Source organism: Kryptolebias marmoratus, linkage group LG12, assembly GCF_001649575.2.
Source record: "Kryptolebias marmoratus isolate JLee-2015 linkage group LG12, ASM164957v2, whole genome shotgun sequence".
Classification (NCBI taxonomy): domain Eukaryota; kingdom Metazoa; phylum Chordata; class Actinopteri; order Cyprinodontiformes; family Rivulidae; genus Kryptolebias; species Kryptolebias marmoratus.
In genome coordinates, this window is record NC_051441.1 from 3,427,462 (window position 1) to 3,447,487 (window position 20,026).

Consider the following 20,026-nt stretch of genomic DNA (forward strand, 5'->3'; position numbering starts at 1 on the left):
CAGACACAAAGTGTTTGTCGATGCGTTTATGTTCCATGATTACACTGCAGGACGTGCAAAACAGCTGCAGCTGGGGAGGAAACTGGTTTGCTGAAATCTTTGTGGGCAAATGTGAAGCATTAGCGCACATTTTGGCTTCGGTCGCTGCTCCTGCACGCTCCCGGCGTTCTAATGTTAACAGGAAGTGACGTCACATGTCTTCTTCATGAGTTATTTGGGGTTATTTTGTATTCCACACTACACAAACCCACAAAGAAGAGACTAGACCACAGAAACGGTGGCGAATCACTTTAGAAACAACAAATATTGGGTTAAAGTTGCAAAAAGTTGCGATTTTGTGGGGTTTGCTTGATTTTGCGTTAATAGTTGCGATCGCAACATCGCGAAATCCTTTTAAACACACAGGATTTGAATCATGTTTGTTACAAAAAAAGGAGGTTTTGAATTGAACAGAAACTAAAGGCCTAGAAATCCTTGAAGAAATGCATATCCCCCCACAGCCTTTTTATGTTTTCAACTAAAATTGTCTGATGCTGAGAAGAGACAGTCGTTTGGGTCAAACCTTGTAAATGACCTGAAATAACGTGAGTATGTCCTGGATTGTGTTAAAGTATTTTCCACGCAAAATTAAGATCAATGTCTGTAAAACTGACTGAGTTATAAGGATTTCTGTGTCGGTTAACTCTGGCACCCATCTTTAGTCGGGCTAACTTTAAAAGTCTGTCGTAGTTTGACATCCGTTGAGTACTTTCTGAAAGTTTTATTAAAATCTATCCAGTGGTTCATGAGATACAAGCACAGACTCAAACGCGGGACAAAACATTATCTTTCGCCTTCACCTTTCAGCGTCGGGGGAATAATAAATATCGCTGTAAAAGCTCCAAAGTTTTATTTTGATTCGCTGTGTCTGGAGAGATGTTAGAAACCCTGAAGCTCGCCCACTCAGTGACACGGTGAATCGGAAATGTTTGCACTGAAACCAAAAGCAGCTCCGAATGGACAGGTGGGACACTGGGGACAAACCTACAGTATGTCTGTATTGTGCAGCTGAACGCCGGTGAGCTCATACTGCAGCAACAAAAGGAAAGGCTGGGCAGGAGAGAACGAGTGAGGAAGGAGGAAAAACGAAAGGAAAGAGAATGGGTGAGGACGGGTGTGAGGAGAACAGGAAACTGAGCAGAAAAAGACAAAGACGTGAAAGTTTATGGAGGAAACTCGTGATGGGCAGAGAAAAGAAAGAAGGCAGGAAGAAAAGCTGAGAGGAGAACGGACACAAGATGAATACAAAAGAGAAGAAAGACTGAAAATGGAAACATGAAGATTAAAGTGAAAGAAGGAAGGAAGGTAGGAGACACAAAGAGAGACTCGTCTAAAGACCACATGGTCAGAATGGAGTCAATTTAAGCTGCTCTCCCTCCTTCGTTTGATCCCTCCAAGTCCGTCTCCACAGTGATTAACGGCCCGGAGAGTTGTCACGGGAACAGCCGAGAGGGGGAACAACGAGAAGGAGGAGGAGGAGGAGGAGGGGGGGGCGTCATCCGGACCGAGCGGAGCAGAGAGGAAGAGGGAGGAGAGAGGGGAAGACCCCAAACCACAGCAGCACATAATTAAAATGGCTCCTCACACACACGTTTCAACAAATCCAATAATGAACAGCCTCCCCTGGTCTCCACAGAGACACACAGTTCACCAGTTCCTCAAAGTTTTCATTCGGATTCTGGCTGTCATCAAAGAGCCGATATATAACAGAAGTTCACGTTTGTTTGCATGAGTGTGTGAGTAACTATATTTCTGTCTCACCTGCAGGCCAGGGAAGACACACAAAAGCTGAAGGATGCTGAAAATTAACTTTCCCACTTTCCGAGCAAAATTATTCATTAGAATTAAACATTTGATTTGGTATCAGCCCTGAAATGTAATTAATGTTTCAATTAAAATTTACTGTGAAACAGCATTTAGGGCCAAAGAGCCCATAAACTCTCCAATAAAGCCTGAACGAATATTAAAATGTTGGTGTTAGTTTGGTGACCTGCAGCTCCCTCTGAGAAAACAATAAAATAATATACATGGATTTAATAAAAGTAATTATTTCTCTGATATCTTAGTACTTTGTTATTCTCTTTCTGTTTCAAATGTAATCACTGGAGTTTTAATTTATATGTCAGTGAATGATTATTTTATTTTGTTGTTATTTTTATTTCTATTTTACTTCATTTTTTATTGTTCTGTCTGTTTATGGACCATATTTGTGTCTAATAAAGAGGACTGATTGATTGATATTTACTCTGAAAACAAGATTTAAGTTTCCAATTCTTCTCCTTTTTTACTAAAGCCACATATAGGTGAATCTTCTTCCCTGATAAAAGACAAAAGTATTTTAAAACTAAAGATGGTGCATGTGTGTATATATATATATATAAGGTCTTTCATGCTCGAGTTTTAGACTAAGATCATCTTGTTTGGACAACTGATGAAGTCAAACTGGACCTGAAAAACCTTACGTATGTTGATGGATATGTGTGATGACTGTCTGCTACCACCACACCTAATTTTAATTAAATATCTGTAAAATTCAAGTTACAGCCATTTTTGTGTAAGCCATGGTCAATTAGTTGTGGCAGACATCTAATAATGACATTTTTGGAGTTTCATTAAGAACTATTTCTTCCAACACAGACCTGGGTTTGTTTAAACATAATCCAAGGAAGGATTAAAGTTTATTACTGGTTTATTAGTACATCCTGTCTCCTTTTACCTGATGTTCTCGGACACGATGAGTCCTAAATAGGTATTTTAAGAGGGATGTCCTCGCTTCAGCAGCATTTAGCAGCTTTGTCCAATGTTCTGTAGCAACAAATGAGAACAATCAGAGCTCAGACTGTCCAACGAGCTCACTGCTCGGCTCTCCAATAGGTATCCGGGTTATTTTTACTTTATTTTTTATTTCCCCTGTCTCTCTCTATTGTCCCCTTGTTGTCTAAGGGTTGTCTTGATGTGCTCAGTAATGATTCACCGAAACCCATTTCATCAAATACTGATTGCAGATTTACTCAAACATTTATAAACCAGACTTCAAAGATCCAAACAATTACTTATAATCCTAAACAACATAATAATATAATTATAACCTGCTGCTGAAGGAGAAAGACAACAATATTTTTACCTGTGTCTGTGTGTGTGTGTATTCATTTGTCTGTCTGTTAGCAAAATATTTCATGAACCACTGGACGGATTTTAATGAAACTCTCAGAAAACAATCATTAAATTAACACCAACAACTGAATAACCTTTGGAATCACGCTAGCAAAAGGTAGCTAAAAGTATCATATGACAATAACAAGTAAAGTAGCAAAAAGCTAGTTTAAAGCTAAATGTAGCAAAACAGTAGCTTGAAGCTAAAAGTAGCTAAGGACAGCTAAAAGCTAAATATGGAAAATACTCGCTGAAAGGTACAAATGTATCACTAAAAGTAGCAAAAAAGGACAGCTAAAAGAAACAAAAGGCTGGCTAAAAGCAGCAATATGTTAAATAAAACTAAAAGAAGCAAAAGTTAAATGCCAAAGAAGCAGAAGAGTAGCTACAACTTAAAAAGCAGCATAAAAACAGAGTGAGTTTTCTGAAGCAGATTTTTTTTAAATGATGTTTTTGAAGAAATTGAGCACAAAGTATGCAGAAGTAGTTCAACTGCAAAAAAACCAACAACTATGTGAATGCAGCGTTCACATTGTAGATCAGTGGTGTCCAATCCTGGTCCTGCAGGGCCACCATCCTGCAGGTTTTAGATGTTTCTCTGCTTTAACCCACCTGGTTTGAATTAATGAGTGATTAACAGGCTTCTGCAGAACCTGGAGACCTGCTGAAGAACAGGGAAACATCTAAAACCTGCAGGATAGTGGCCCTCCAGGACCAGGATTGGACACCACTGTATTTAAGTCAAAGTTCAGGAAGTAGATAAGCTAACATCAGTTTTTTAAGTGGCTCTGAATGCTAAATATAGGAGCGTATTCATCACCTTCACCAAATGTAAGAAAAGTTCTTCTCAGCTGCCAGGAAGGCGACACAGAGGAGCAGATCGTGAACCTGCAGCTTCACCACGAAGTTCCTCAGCCAGTCCTGGTCCGAGATATTTACACAAAATGTATCCAAACTAACTGAACACCAGCATGGTTCTCTGTTGTGAATCTGCTACAGAAAGCGAGTTATTCAGGGGGAAAGCGTTCTGGAAACAAACTAATTCTCACAGAGGCTTATAAATAGAGTACAATGTTCATAAAAAGCAAATGAGTCAGTCTCTCCAACATGCTTTGAATGATTAATGTGGGTTTTCTGCCTCTGTAATCAATACATCAGCCAGTCAATATGGGACCGTTTCAAAGACAACCTATTGTTCCATCTTCATCCAATCAGACGAGCGCCACTCTCAAACGAGCCCGGCATTCCAGTCGAACGTGTGTCTGTGCGTCCTCCCTGCTGATTTCACCACCTGTTCCAGACAATGTCAACCAGACTCATTTATCTCTCAACAGGACTCACACACACACACACACACACACACACACAAGAACAAAAACACCGCCAAATATTCACACACATTAATTACTAAGTAATTTCTGACTGACTGCAGTGACTGGCTTGTAGTTCCTCAGCGAGCTGCAGTAAAATCTGATTAACAAATAATGTTTGGTTAGCAGTACGCCAGCTAGGAAAGAACTAGTTAGAGAATTTGTTTGTCACCAGTTTGCATCAATGCTTCATGAATAAAAGTTCAGTTCATGTAGCTATTATTATTATACAACAATAAAATTCTATGATTTGGTTGATTATAACATTTCAAGGGCACATTACCTTTAAACATCCAACTAAATATTACACATAGACAAAGTGATTATAATCTTAAGAGGACTGACATATTTGTTAAACTTTAATTTCGAACCAGTTTGAAGGAACGGAGGACTTCAATTCAAGGAATTAGATTATGGAATAATCTGGAAAGTAATGCCAAAACTGTGTGTGTATTTAAAAGAATGATAAAAGATGTATTATTACAGAAACATGAACTAGTTTAATGTGTTCCTAAATGAATTGTTATTCAAGACGGATTTAGATTATTATTGTTTCAATTACTAAATTGAAAAAGGGAAAAAAGGAGCAGTCTTTCATTTTATTAATGATTTATATCTATATTCTGTTGCTGTTTATTGTATTTATATTTGCTTTTGTTTTAATGAACTGAATAAAGATTCTCAATTCAATTTTCAATTATTATTGTTATACGAGGCCCCACATTTGTCATAAATAAAATTATTTAAGCTGAGCCATTAGTTCGGTTACTTGAAAAACCTTTTGGTTATTTATAAAAATGCAAGGCCCAGGAGTTAGCTGGCATGAGATAAAAATAATAATAAAAAAGTCATGGCTCATGGTAAACGTGGTAAATATGATAAACACGGTGCAACAAATTAAAATAATTTAAAAAAAAAACAACAATATGGGAATTTTTATTCTAATTCTCAATTAAAAGCTAATTCATAAGAAACTGTTTTGGGATGAAATTAAAAATAGGCTAAGCCACTGTTGTGTTCTGCTACTTTTAGCTTTTAGCTGACCTTTGCTGCTTTTAGCTAGTGTTTTAGCCATTAGAAAGCCTTTTGCCAAGCCTTTAGCTTTAAATTACTGTTTATTTACTTTCAGCTACTTTTTACTTCAAGCAGACATTTTTCTCATTTTAACTTTTAGCTGATGTTCTGCTTCTTTCAGCTTTAACGACTCAGTTTCAGCTTCTTCAGCAGTCATTCAGCGCTCAGTGTCGCACTGGAATTTCACAGAAAATGACGTTTTTGCAGTTTATTTTACAGTTTGGTGATTACCAGCAGAGCAGCACATGAGAGAGTCTGTTAAAGCTTTACGAATAACTACAGGCCCAATGAAACACCCTGCTAAATTAGGAAAACTTGTGAAAATATTAGTTTATCAAATTAATAATAAAGCCAACTACATTTGAAATCTTGATTTTTCTCTGTAGAAGTGTTACAGTATTGCTTTAACCCTAATATCATCACAACAAAATAAGAAAGATATTGCTAGAACAAAGCAGAATCTTTCCATTATTCAGAACTTTATTACAACAGAGTTCATTGTTTGCTGTTTAGCTGGTTGCACACAACTACGACACGACAGAAACACCTGAAAACGGATTAATAAAATGATAATCAATCAATTAAAGGCTTTCAGTAAACTGCTTTCAAACGAGGAGCTGAAATTCTCTCAAACTGACCTTGGTGTTAAAGCTTCAGAAAAAGAGGTACACACAAGAAAAAAAAAATTGCTACGTTCTCTTTTCAGCCATCTGCCCAGCAATTTGTTCAATGCCACATCCATCCACCTATTCAACGTGCACAAAAAGAGTCCTGGAAAAGAAGGGGAGGCGCACACAAAAGAGAAGTGCGTGGCAAGCAAGACATTGAATGTCAAGGAGCCTTGTTTGCTCCTGATGGGGGTTTGAGGGTAAGCCTGAAAGGGAAAGAAAGACACAGAAAAAGAGAGACAGAAAGAAAAGATAATACAACCTAAGAGGAAAGTATGGAGAGGAGGCAGAGCAGGAGATTTAAGGATAATAGAAGGCAGAGAGAACAGAGATGCAGCAATGCCATGTGACAGACAGAGAATAGAGAGAACTCATAAACCACAAAGGAGGCAGGAGTGTGAGCAGGATATTGGTGGGATCTACAGTTTGAGATGGCTTCTCGTAGTAGCAACTCATTTTTTGGGCAGAGAAATAGCAGGGCAGAGAGAGGAAAATGTGACGGCTAAAGAAAGGAGCGAACATTCGTGGAGGTGTGAGGTCGTCTGGTTTCCACAGCCGCACTTTTAATCAGGTGGATGCAGGTCTGACTGAGTGACGTCCTTCCCTGTCCTCGTTCCCTCAGAGGAACGCTGACAAACACACACACACACACACACACACACACACCGATAAGCAACACACAGAGCCTGAGTGAGAGGGAGCGTCTGTGTCTCGCAGAAAAACAGAGGAAGACAGATGGACGGACAAAGAAACAAGAGGGCAGAAGACAGAAGTTCAGAGGAACGAGAGAGTCCAACGCTCCGTCCCAAGCACTCACTGAAAAAATAAACAAGTGCTGAAAAGCAAATTGAAAGGGAAGCCAGTGAACTGGTCAATGTGTTTCGGTATAAATAGCCCAATTAGTATTGCAGAGACATCGTTGGGCTCTGAGATGCAGCGTGGCAGAGCCGGTCTAATTACTGGCTAACTTGACCAATTATTCCACTGTTTAACCAGGCAGAAACTAAATCGCAGCACCTGGTTATTTAGACACACCGGCTGCCCTGACAGGCTTCACGTCATTAGCTGTCATCTTCAGTCAGTGTCAACTCCCTCATCTTCCTCTGAGCTTCCTCCCACCTTATAACACATTTACATAACAGATGAGAAACTCAGATGAGCTGCAAACTTTAGATTCAATGATGGTGTACACTTAGGTTGTTTATATTAAATTAACTGTTTCTTATTCCTTTGCCTGGATCATTTACGGTGAGTAAAAGTGACTTCCACAGGTTTAACCGTCTGCTTTCGTACTGATCCATCTTATGATAACAATGTAAAATACAAGCAAATTTTTAAAACTCACTAATATTTTTGTTGTTAAGCAGCTGATGTTTTGTCACTAAAAGCAGATTCATGAACTTCCAACATTAACTATATGTGACGTTGTTTGATTATCAAACTATTTTATGTTTCTATTTACAAATTGAAGCAAAACATCTTGTGGAAACTGTCAGAAAGTAAACATCGGGTTTACATCTAAAACTAACTCCTGGAGTCAACCTCATTCAAGATGGCTGCAACAGATAAATGTCATTTGCAAACACGAAAAAGGATATAACTCAATAACTTTACAAATATGGCTCTAAGATGGTTGTTGTGGTAGTAGCTGAGGTACTCTGAGCACTAACAGCTCATGCAATATCTTTGTTTAAAACTTTGCCGTGCAAGGAAATCGGTAATAATACCACTTCTTCATGTTTTAGAGGAAATAAATAATATATAATATACCATTTAGTGAACAAAGCTCTAATTTTTATTTCTTTGAAGCATGAAAAACTTGAATGCAAATGTAGAGCAAAATAAAGAAATGTAAAGAAAATGAAAATACATAAAATTTAGTTTCTAGTATCAAAAGGCTGGCTAGAAGCTAAAGTAGCAAAATAAAGACAAGAAAAGAGCAGATGTAAATTTCAAAAAGAATAATTTTTTTAAAGGAATTGAAGAGATTTTAATGTTTCTATGTGGAAAAGTTTTGTAAATAAAGTTACAGAAACCAAAAGTCATAGCACCTTTCTCCTGAATGAGCCGAACGTTTTGATATTTGGATGCCTAAAATTGCACAATGTATGCAGAAGTAATTATATTAAAAGTCAGAAAATCAATCATGTTAATACTGAATCAGCATTTATAGAATTACTGTTAAAAACACATCATCAACGTGGATTGTTTAATGTTGATCTGTGCAGTTTATTATCATGAGAACATCATTCGTAGTTTATGAAGTTGATTCCTCAACAATAAAACTTTATTGATGACCGAACCTAATGTTACACACGTTTCCTGTCAGTGATTTTGATTACGAGCCTGAAACATGTAATTATCTTTAGCTACGTTTCACGGCCACTCAGCCAGAAGTGATGAAGATATGAAAGTGTTGAAGTAATCAATCCACCAACTAAATGACTGAGTTTTATTTATTACCCAAGAGTTTTAACGCTGATAATGATGATGATGACAAAAACACATTCGGTATACAACCCTAGGTAAAGAATAACAGTAATGAAGAATCATTGCCGTTGTATCATCACAATCATCATTTGTTTTGGTAATTAAGTTCCCAAGATAAGTACTTGCTAAAGCACTTGCCTTCCAGTCAGTTCCTCAGACATCAAGATGGATCTGTCGTAAGCTCCCTGTAAACCCTCCAGGCAACGCAGAGTTAATATTGAGTTTCTGTACCCCGATGATTTATTCATAATGCATCAATCTTTTTCTGCTTGTTTATGTGTTTGTTTATGGATTTACAGTGTTTCACCATGTGTGAAATGGTTTGAAAAGGGAAGAAAAAAAACTAATAAAATTCATTAAGTTATAAAACAAGTCTTGTTTTCTGTGTTCGGTTTCACAAACCTGGACAGAGACACATGGACAGATGTGTCCCTGCGCTCACTCCGTCAATCTGCTCACACTCTGGACGTGACGGCACGCCGCATGCTGCAGCTGGAAGACTTTAAACCGAGAATCCAGCTGCTTTTCGTTTAGGAAGGCGATGGAGAACGATGCCAAATGGACTCAAGAACCACTGGACACACGTGAGTAAAACTTGCAGAGAGGTCACTGGGTTAACGTCTACAACCTGATTCAACATGGCTGCCACAGACAACGGACATTAAAAAAAACACACAAAATGGATATAGTTCAGTCGCTTTTAAAGATGTTGAGCTAAAATTTGGTGTAGTAGCAGCTAAGAGTTGCCAAAAACCGAAAAAAAATCTTTGTAAGAGGGTTGCATTGACAATCCAACACTTTGAACACATTTTATAAGTGGTGAGAAACTTGTAAATAACTCATGAAAGAATAAAGTTACGTTAAAACCAAGCACGCCGTCGTTTTTCTTGTGAAATTCCCAATAAGTTTGATGTGTCACATGACCCTCTTCTCATTGAAAAAACAAAAGTTGGATCCAAAATGGCCGACTTCTAAAAGGCCGCCATGGTCACCACCCATCTTGAAAAGTTTCCCCACTCCCATATACTAATGTGCCACAAACAGGAAGTTAATATCACCAACCATTCCCGTTTTATGAAGGTGTATCCATAGAAATGGCCGTCCCTGAAGTACTGGTAATACTAATATTACTACTGATAATTCTACCTTTAGCTAATGTTTTGTTACTGACTCAGTTTCAGCTTCTTCAGCTAGTTTCAGCAAAAATCCTTCAGCACTCAGCCTTTTCAAAGAAAATGCAATTTCAAATAGCATTTTGCAGCACTCAGGATACATCCAATCCCACCTTTTTGCACACCAAATTTGACACGTCCTTTTTGTCTGAGATATATTTGTGCAACAGAGCTCCTGGTATTCAAAAGGACTTTGCTTAAATTTGTTAACTTTCCGACTCTTTTCCGTTAAGCAGTTATCAAACTGCCCAACCCTGCAAACAGAGTCAGAGTTTGACAGAAAGTTTCAGAAACGGCTGCCAGAATCGCAGCCGAATTATAATTATTTATAAATGAATCCAAAATGCCAGAAATACATGAAGACTAACTGAACATACAGAAGGAGATTTAAATTTTTAATAATCTGTTTGACACATACACACTGGGATTTAGCCTTGACGACTACAAAAAATAAAAATAACTCAGCCTGTTTACTGAGTGCATTTTAAATTGCACATTTAGAAGGTCGGGTCATGTGCAGCATCCAAGGAAAGGTTGAGAACAGTTTTTCATTTAATGAAACGTATCACTGAGATCTCATTATGATTCACTCGATTCAGATTCTAACCTACAGGTCCACTCTGCACCTGCTGCAGCAACACCGCTACGGGGCTATTTTTAATTTACTTCCAATATCTTCTAATTATAAAAACTATCATGCTCCCATTGTTTGGATTAAAAAACTATTTGCCTTTTGTTATTAGCTCTACGGTCACGTTGGTTATATTTTTATTGATACGTGCACATCTGTGCAGCATTAATGCGAGGAGATGTCTATTATGGGCTGGAATAAGTCTCTGCGGTGAAACCATGATACTGTATAGATAAGAAGTGCTCCACAGCGGAGACAAATGCAGCATACTGAACGGTGGAGAATAATCCAAATCTGACTGCTTGGAGCATCTGAAACACCTGCTGAGCTCAAAACATAAACAATTAAAAGCCTAGCATTCCTCGAAGGAATGCATATCGCCCGCCGAGTTTAGGCTGAGATTGTCTTGTGCTGGGAAACGAACAGACTCGCAGATCTTTTGGTTTAATCTTGAAAATAAGCTCCCGCTCAGAAAATGTGTCGTTAATGACTCTCTGGCTTAATTAGAACCGTTTCTGTGTCGGCCAAGGTCCTGGATTGGATTTGCTCCAAAGGTTCATCAGTTTCGGGCGTACATGCAATAATTATTCTCTGAAAGGTTCAGTAAAACCAGTCCAGCGGATTCATGAGATATTTTGCTAACAGACACACTTGATGCTAAAGTTTGCAAAACAAATCTCTGAGCCGCTACTGCACCGAATTTTTAGCACAATATTTGTCAAATTGACTGAAATATATCTGTTTTTGTGCTCTTTAAGGTCAGTTAGCTGTGGCAGCCATCTTGAAGTTGGTTGGCTTTAAAAGGTTACTGGGTTTAGAGGTACATCTAATGATTTTTGTCTAAAAGCTTCATTAAAATCCGTCCAGTGGTTCTTCATAATTTGCTAATTCTACAAACAAACAGACACAGAGGCAAAACTTTATCACGACTCACTTTCAGTTTAATACGACTTTGTTTCATATCAAACATGATCTGCTGTTTCTGCTCTCAACATAAGGATTAAAACGTTATTTTTAAATGTATAAACCAAATGGGAAATAACATAAGTGTTGTGGCTTCATGAGGACTTTATCTGTGTTGGACAAAACTAAGGAAAATGTGATGCATTTTAATTTATAACAAAAATAAACTAAAAAAGGTAAAGAATGAAGTGACCAGTAAGTCGTCTAGTATTTTCATTAAAACCACATTAATACGCAGAAAACACGCACACCGGCCCGTTTCATCTCCGCAGCTTAATAGATCTGTGATCTTTAAACTCGTCGCCTGAACCCCGAAGCACAAAACTCATCACCAGCTTTTTATAATGCATGACTCGCCCTCGTCTCTCCGGCTCTCCAGCCAGGCGGAGGAAACACGGACACTATTCACCCCCCTCCACCCAGTCTTACATTTTATTCCTCTGAGAAATATAAATCACTCTGAGAAATTACAAAACATTTGAGTTAGAAGGAACTAATACAGAAATGAGCAGCCTTCTGGCAGCTTCAACGGAAAAAAGAAAATTCAAAAATAAACATTTCTTTTAAAGGAAGGTAGTAAAAACTCCATCTTCTTTATTTGAAGGCAGTTCACTTCATTTAAACTTTTAATGCATTCATTTTGTTTTGTTTTTAACCAATAATATCATCTATTGAAATTTGATGTCAAGACAGCATTTAGATGTTTGTTTTTTTACCTTTTGTTGCAGAAGTAGTAATTAGTTTTATTTTCTGTGAAAAGTTTCAGCTGCAACACAAACAAACATTGCTTTTTTTGACTTATTTTCACATCTGAGATGGTAAGATTAAAGTGTAAATATTATTGACGGAAAAAAAAATTGCTGCAGTTGAACTTCTTTCAGCCCTTCACAATAAGAGTCTCAAACACAAACACTGAGTGTGGACTTCTAAAGAGGACTTCACACAATTTATTCACAAAACTTAAAAACAATAATATAAGAGGGCAGCGTGGGGTCGTGTTTAATCGGTGAGATGCAACACTTTGGGAGAAGGAACGAGCCTCCGACCCATCGATGACACAAACACACAGAGGTATTTGCGACAATCTGTGCCGACAGAGGCACATTTCATGCATGATTTGAAGCCAAGCTGCTGAACACGTCTCGTGGCTTTGGCGCCGATTCACAGCCAAGCGTGTTGGGCCCCGGACAGTTTTTTGTTCTCAAACATATACAAGCTGACGCGGACTTTCACACACACACACACACGCACTCAGTGTCACTGCTGGCAGCAGCCATGAGCCTCTGCATGTTGTCTGTGAGCAACAGCCATCAGAGTTTCTTTCATTTGTTCAGAGGAGTTTTATTTTCCCTGCAGGATATTTATATTTATGGAAACTAAGTGTTACTGTTAGTCAAAGGCTGATTACCAGTTTCAAGGTGTTCAAATGTCAAAGTGTTAAAAAAAACACTAAAGTTTATCGTCATACTGTTCCTGCCTTTTAATAAGATACCAGAGATGGAGCTTTTTTTTTGTTTTTTTGCAAACAAACAGAAACCTGTTGCTCTGAGTCGTCGTTCAGTTGCGCACGGTGGCCGAGGAGGGAATCCCCCTGAACTTTTACGCTCTCTAAAAACAAAAGACAAACTTGTCGGTTGTACATTTTATCTGGCGGATGACACAGTCAGTCATGGCTTGTGTACCTGAGGCGTGACATCCGTCTCTTTTTAAGGTAACTCAGTGTCGAAACAAACATTTGCAACAAGCTGCAGGAGTTAATTTACGAAAAACTGAACAGCAAAGAAGCATTTCCTGCACAGTCTGTGGCTGTTTCAGCTGAAACAATATTAAATTAAACTTATTGTCAATACTTGTGATTAAATTCAAATTCAGCAATCTCTCTTAATGTTATAATGTGTGACATTATTTGGGCAGCAAAGTCAAAATATTTGCATTTTTGTTTTTAAATAAAATCTAATAAATCATCTGATGCATTTTTGTTTTAATACCTCTCATACCGGCCCATGTCTAGTTAGCATAAAGACTTTGATGCACAGTTTAAAATATTTGAAGGAAATGTTTGAACATAAAAAATAAGTCTTTAAAAGTTTGACTTAAACAAACCTTCCAGTAAATAAATTAAGGGTCTTTGTTGAGGTTAAACAGATGCTACAAAGACAGAATCAATAAAATTATTTTGTTTTTGTTCTTTTTGTGAGCCAGAAACCTCCTAGTTAAATAACTTTGACTCTGATGGCTTGTTCTCTTCCACATTCTTAGTCTTGATCAGTTTTTAGTTCCTCTTCATTCCCTCCACAGAGGAGGTTTTCAGTTGAGTCTGTTTGTCCATCCGTCCGTCTGTCAGCAAGAATACTTAAAAACTAATGAACAGATTTAAATTAAATCTTCAGGAAATGATGGGTTTGTCACAAAAAAACAATTTTTAATGACCCCATGGCCTTGGCGGAGGTTTTCACTTCTGCACTGATTTATTTCCCAAAATGCTGCTGTTTTTACTCATCCTTTGTGTTTAACCCAGCTCAAATTTTAAAGTGCATCCCTCCTCCACCTCTGCCTCTTTATCCTGCTCCAAAGGCTGCGTGTGCTGTTCAGTGTGCAGGGAGGGAGCAGCTGGAGCATCTGCAGTTGTCTCCTCTGACAGCAGCACAGCATATGGCAGAGCCCTGTGAAGGATGGGTGCTGTCACCCGGCAAAGTGCTTACCCACCGACAGGAGAGGCGAACCGAGCTAACACCATGAGGAAAGGGAAGAAACAGCTGAACATCAGCACCCCACTCATTTATTCTGCGACCACCGCCCCACCCGGAGAGGGACACTTACCAAACAGGTGAAGGCAGATGATCGTAAAATATTCCAGTGAAACAAATCCAACAAACGAATCAGAAGAAGAACCGTTGAGTCATCTTGCAGTGAAGAGGTTCACAGAGACATGAATATTTATTTGCACCGATCACTCTTTTGTCTCACACAGACAAGCATGAGAATCCATAATAAGTTACCACGCAGCACATGTACTCAGGTGGCTCGTCTCTTACACCGGCTAAAAGCTTTTCCTGCAAAAGATGCTCAAAAAGCAACACCTGCGTGATTCGACATTTGTCACAGAGTTGCGGGGGGTGTCCTGGACTAACCGGGACTGGAGTATTTCAAACAGAACCTCAGGGTTCTGTGGATCTGAACTCGTCCTCCAGCGTCAGAACCGGAGGAATCAGCACCTTTTCCTTCAGCTGTTCGATTGTTTTTTATTTTCTCCATTCATTCTTGAATCCTGCAAGTTCATTAAAAAAAATCTAATCTTTTACAATTAAAAATGTTTTCGGTTAATTAGCATCTGTACCTACAAAATAAAAAATCAATGAATAAATAAATTAAAAGCCTGGCATTCCTTGACGTTATACCCCATTAAATCAAAACTAACACTATGTGCAATTTCATACAATATCACACCATATTCTGCTCAGAGTTTGTCTCATAAATGACTCTCAGCTACTACCATGTAGCAGATAGATGAGGATAAGGAAGCGTGATAACCTTTCTTCAGCTTTAAAGCAGGTAAGAGTGACCAAAAAACAGATTTATTATAAGTTATCGGAACTCAATCATTATATTATTTAACCTAAAAATGAATGAAATCTTTTACAATAAAAACCCTTTCGGTTAATTAGCATCTGTACCTACAAAATAAAAATAAAAAATCAATGAATAAATAAATTAACGGCCTAGCATTCCCTGTCCAGCTTTATTACAACTTATAGGAACTTAATTATTATATTATTTAACCTATTCACCCTTATTATTATCAGATCTCAGCAGCTGAAGCTGAATTTGTAAACCACAGATAACTATTTATTATAATATTTACACAGAATAAAAATGAAAATGAATTTTATCTTTTAAAATAATCTAAATCAAGAAAATAGAATCATCAGGAAACAGAACAAAAATCAGACTTACACTAAGAGTTCAGGGAATATTCTCCTGGGAGGAATCACTATTAAGTAATTCCTTTGAATGAGGATTTATCAGGATAAACAGTAACAATTACTGCTTTAATAATCTAAGGTGAAATAGTGATTATTAGTTTATTTAAACCTTCGCCTGCCTTCAGCAGCGGGTGAAAAGAGGTAAATCGAGCTGATTGAAAAGTGTTTCTTAACTTGTGTATTTTATAAAATGCATTTCATGCTCTGTTTCAAACAGAATCCAATCTCAGCCTCGTGTCTTAATCTTGTGTTATTTCTAATTTTATCGCTTTAATGGAGCTAAGATTTCTGAGACGGCCTTTTACTCAATCAGCTTCCTTCCTCTCCATTTTTATCTCTCTCCGTCCCTCATGGTCACTTTTGACAGCCAGTGTAGCACCTTTAATGGGAGCTATCTCCTCATTAAATACTCACAGGTGTTCAAAGCGCTTCAGCAGAGAAAAAGGGACGAAGACAAAAAGGGAGACAGAGAGCTGAGCGGCTGGTGTTGTTTAGGCCCTTTTCTACATGACATATAGCAGATTCTCAGTGCTAAATTTGAATTCTTAATGTCTCCTGAGGCAACTGAGCTGAGCACAAGAGTCAAAGGTCACAAGGAGAGGTTGATTTCACACTTTACCACCAAACTAAAAGAGGACAAACTCAGGATGCTGACAGATGTCACAGAGGAAGGATTGAGGACTACAGAGGCATGGGAGGGAGAGAGGGGGGAGTAAGAAACTAATGAAAATGATGTTCAAAGCGGGACGCAGCAAGACATGAAAGGAAAACTAAAACGAGGACCAGGAGATTGGGCTTGAATGAGAGATAAGATGGAGTGGAAAAAGAGGAAAAGATAAGAGAAGAGGAAAGAGGGGGAGATCTGGGCTCTGGGGTGACGGGCTTCTCTCAGATCCAGGATGGGACCATCTGGATAAAAGCAGAGCCAGGTCTGTGACGGTAAACACCGGGCATCGCTTTCACATGGAGAACGACCAGGGAAGGGGATTCAAACACCCGCTCCACGCTTTCCCACCACCAACTCGTCTCCGGGACCCACCCAAAACCTGAACCTGCCAACCGTTGTGCCCAGTTACTGAAGTCCAACACAAGCAGGCATTAATATTGGCTGTTTGATCAGTGCAAAGCAAAACATGCCCCCTTTTTTTAACACGATGCTTTCCAGAACGTTTTAGAAGCGATTCTATAACCCAGCTGCATGACTTAATCTGAGATTATTAACTTCTGGGCTCAATGTTTTCAGAGTTGAAAGATTATGAGCTCTAAAGAAACTACACAGAATCTGAGGAAACTTCTAAACGAACACAAATACCTGCAAAGTTCTCTGTTTAACTCGCGTATTCATTAGTTAAATATCTCGTGAATTACTGGATAAACGTGAATGAGACTTGCAGAAAGTAAGACCCAATTAAAAATGGCCGCTACAGCTGATCAACCTTAGCCAACGCAGAACTGGCAACAACTGGATCAATTTCACAGGTAATGAGCTAAATCTGGTGTGGTAGTAGCTGAGAGTCATCCCCTAAATATTCTCTGAGCTCTAACACAGCCGGACATTTCACATCATCACATGAGATCGCCCAAAACCTTGATTATAAGGTTCCATCATAAGATTATCTTAGTTTGAAACTCTGGCATGAAAGCCGGACTCAAGGACTGCTAGGCCTTTAATTTATATCCTATAAACCCGATATGAGCAGAAAATTTATCAAATCTGCTGCATAAATCAGAATTTCTTTGCCTTGCTTCGTTATTGGCAGGGCTAGCTAATTGCAGAGGTATGACAGATATTTATAAGGGAGAAATTGGCCACGAAGGATTTGCACCAGCAACTCGGTGTCATCTCTTTAAAGAGTGGGAATAAATTCAGTGAATAAGGGCTCTTCAAAGTAACTTCTACTGCTCATCCTCTCCAGCAAACAACTTCATCCTCAAAATTACATCCCAATGAGACACGCCTGCGCAAATGAACACAATACTGGAAATTGATGAATCTCTAGCTCCCATTCCATGTGGGTCTTAAGAGGCTGCGCTGCCCCTCCTATCCCTCTGTCAATAAACCCAGTTTGGAAACACTTTAAACAGACTTACACACAGCACCACAACAAAAAAAGGAAAAAAAACTTCCAAGACATGCTCTCCTCCACACCCGCTGGGTTAATTAGAATTGTTTTAAACAGCTACTGCCATGCTTTTTAAACATTTATGGCTGCATGCATTACAGCCGAAGCATTAACATATCCGGAAAGTTTAACCTCTTCTCTGCTCTCTGCCTCTGATACGAGGAGCAGAGGGGGGGAAACGAGAGAGGACAGTTGACCTCTGCTGCCCCCTGTGTTGCAGTCGAAAAACAACAAGCTTTCTTTTTTTTTTTCAAGCCGCAACCGGCTCTGGATGAGAGGAATCAGAGCCAAGCCACCATGCAGGCGGAATGACAATCAGCCCGTATGTTAGTGATGAGAGAGGGATCTAAATCCAGGGGTTATGTAGCACCAATAAAAACATACATAATTCACTAACATGGACACAGACATTAAAGCTGTAGTCTATGCCAAACAAAGCTACTACTACAAAAAAAAAAGACCTCAAGAGTCAAGGTTGGACTTTGTGTAAAATGTAAAAGGAAACCAATGCAAAAATTTGCTGACAAATCTCACAAAACTAGGCTTTATTCGCAATGGAACATAGCAAATAAAACATTTTAAACAATAAATTTTACAATTTTTGTAATAAAATAAGCAGTAGCAACTCAAATCAAAAAAGTTGTTCCAGGTGAATGTTTCCCACAGTGAAGCATCTCCTCGTCTTTTAACCACAGTCTGTCTATGAACTACAGACACTTTCCTGCATTGATGGTTTCCAGATGTGTAAGCTGCCCATGCCAGAGGCACTAATGCACCCCCATACCATCAGAGAGGCAGGCTGACCTCAGAACAGTTCTCCTCTTTGATCCAGAGGAGACACATCTGTTCACATCTGGCTTGTTCTCTGCCTGATAGAGCTTTAAGCAGCATTTGTGGACGGCACGGTGAGCTGTGTTTACAGACAGTGTTCCTGAGCAGAACCAGAACTAGAACCTGATCACCAACATCTAGACTTGACCTTTGACCTCAGAGATTTCTCCAGATTCTTCACATCTTTTGACAATATATTGAACTATAGATGATTGGATATTTAAATTATTCTAATTTTTTGTTGAGGAACATTATTATCCACAATCTGGTGAACCTCTGCTCATCTTAACTTCTGACAGATTCAGACTCTAAAACACTCTCTTTATATCCACTCGTTTTACTGACCAATTAACCTAATTAGTTACTAAAAGTTACTCCAGCTGTTTCTTATTTATACCACTTACTTTTACAGCCTTTTGTTTCTTTTATCCCAACTTTTTTAAGATGTGTTGATGTTATTAGATTCAAACTTAGTGAATCTTATGTTTTCATAAAAATTACAAACTTCTTAGTTTAAACATTTGACACGTTTACTATGTTCCATTGTGAATAAAATATGGGTTTAATTGATTTGAAAGTCAATGATTCTGTTTTTATTTACATTTTACACATTGCCACAACTTTATCAGAATTGGGGTTGTACATTCAGACAGATCAATGATAAATTCTGGTTAAAGATGTCTCAAAATGATTTCATCCAATTTTCATCTCACAAAATAATCAGGATTATTCTTTATGAAAGTGTGCTGTGCACTGTGAATATTCCCCGGAAAGATTTTGAGCTCAAAAGTGAAGACACAGTGAGCACACTTTCACAAATAACCCGAGTTCAGATAAGCTGAGCTGTCTCAACACTTACCTCACAGAAAAGTGTTAGTTTGTCATCAAGAAGCAGAGTGTTGGCCTTGTCTGAGAGGAAGTCCATCCGTATGAATTCTTTGAAACCCTCGTCCTTTCACTGGACGAAACAGTCCTCCCTCTGGCTCTCTGGAAGAAAACACATTGACAAACAAGGACAAAAGTTGGGGGTTTTTTGGAGACTCAAAAAGTGATTAATCCCTGCATGTGTGAAAGTGTGTGCAAACGACAAAGTTTGTTATGAGTCATGGCCATAAGCAGCGGAGGAACAATGGCAAAAGATGCTGGGTGCAGGAAGTGATGCCTGCAGGGAGCTTTTAACACTTCAGAAGAAAGCAGAATCCCTCGCTTTTCCTCCTTCAGTCTCCATCTCTTCACTGCTGCATAAAAACGAGTGGTAAACATGAGATAGAACTGCTGTGTCTCTTTTTTTTTTTTTGGCAAAAAAAAAAAAGTGAAATTGCAGGGATCAAAGCAGCCCAATTATCATGTGTTTATAGAGTGCCAATTATCTCTGACAGAGGCAGGAAGGATTCTCTGACACTCAGTTGCACTACAAAGACACAGGAAAGGTAGTGGAGTTCTTGTGTACACAATAGTCACACTGGGCTGTCTTCTATCACTTAACAGTCACAAACACTAATGTACAAGGTCAAAACAGAGTGGCTAAC

At 38.6% G+C, this 20,026-nt stretch overlaps 1 protein-coding gene across 2 annotated transcripts in view; it reads right to left on the bottom strand.

Annotated features, from left to right (window-relative positions):
* Positions 1-20,026, bottom strand: part of LOC108237743 (speckle type BTB/POZ protein) — an 87,369-nt gene that overhangs the window by 14,338 nt on the left and 53,005 nt on the right. For both annotated transcript variants that reach the window (XR_001808649.3, XM_037978516.1), the window contains one exon: positions 19,357-19,484. Coding sequence is in view for 1 of the 2 variants with exons in the window: in XM_037978516.1 (XP_037834444.1) it covers positions 19,357-19,422 (66 nt within the window). In the remaining variant the exon portion in view is untranslated. The remainder of the gene's footprint in view (positions 1-19,356; positions 19,485-20,026) is intronic.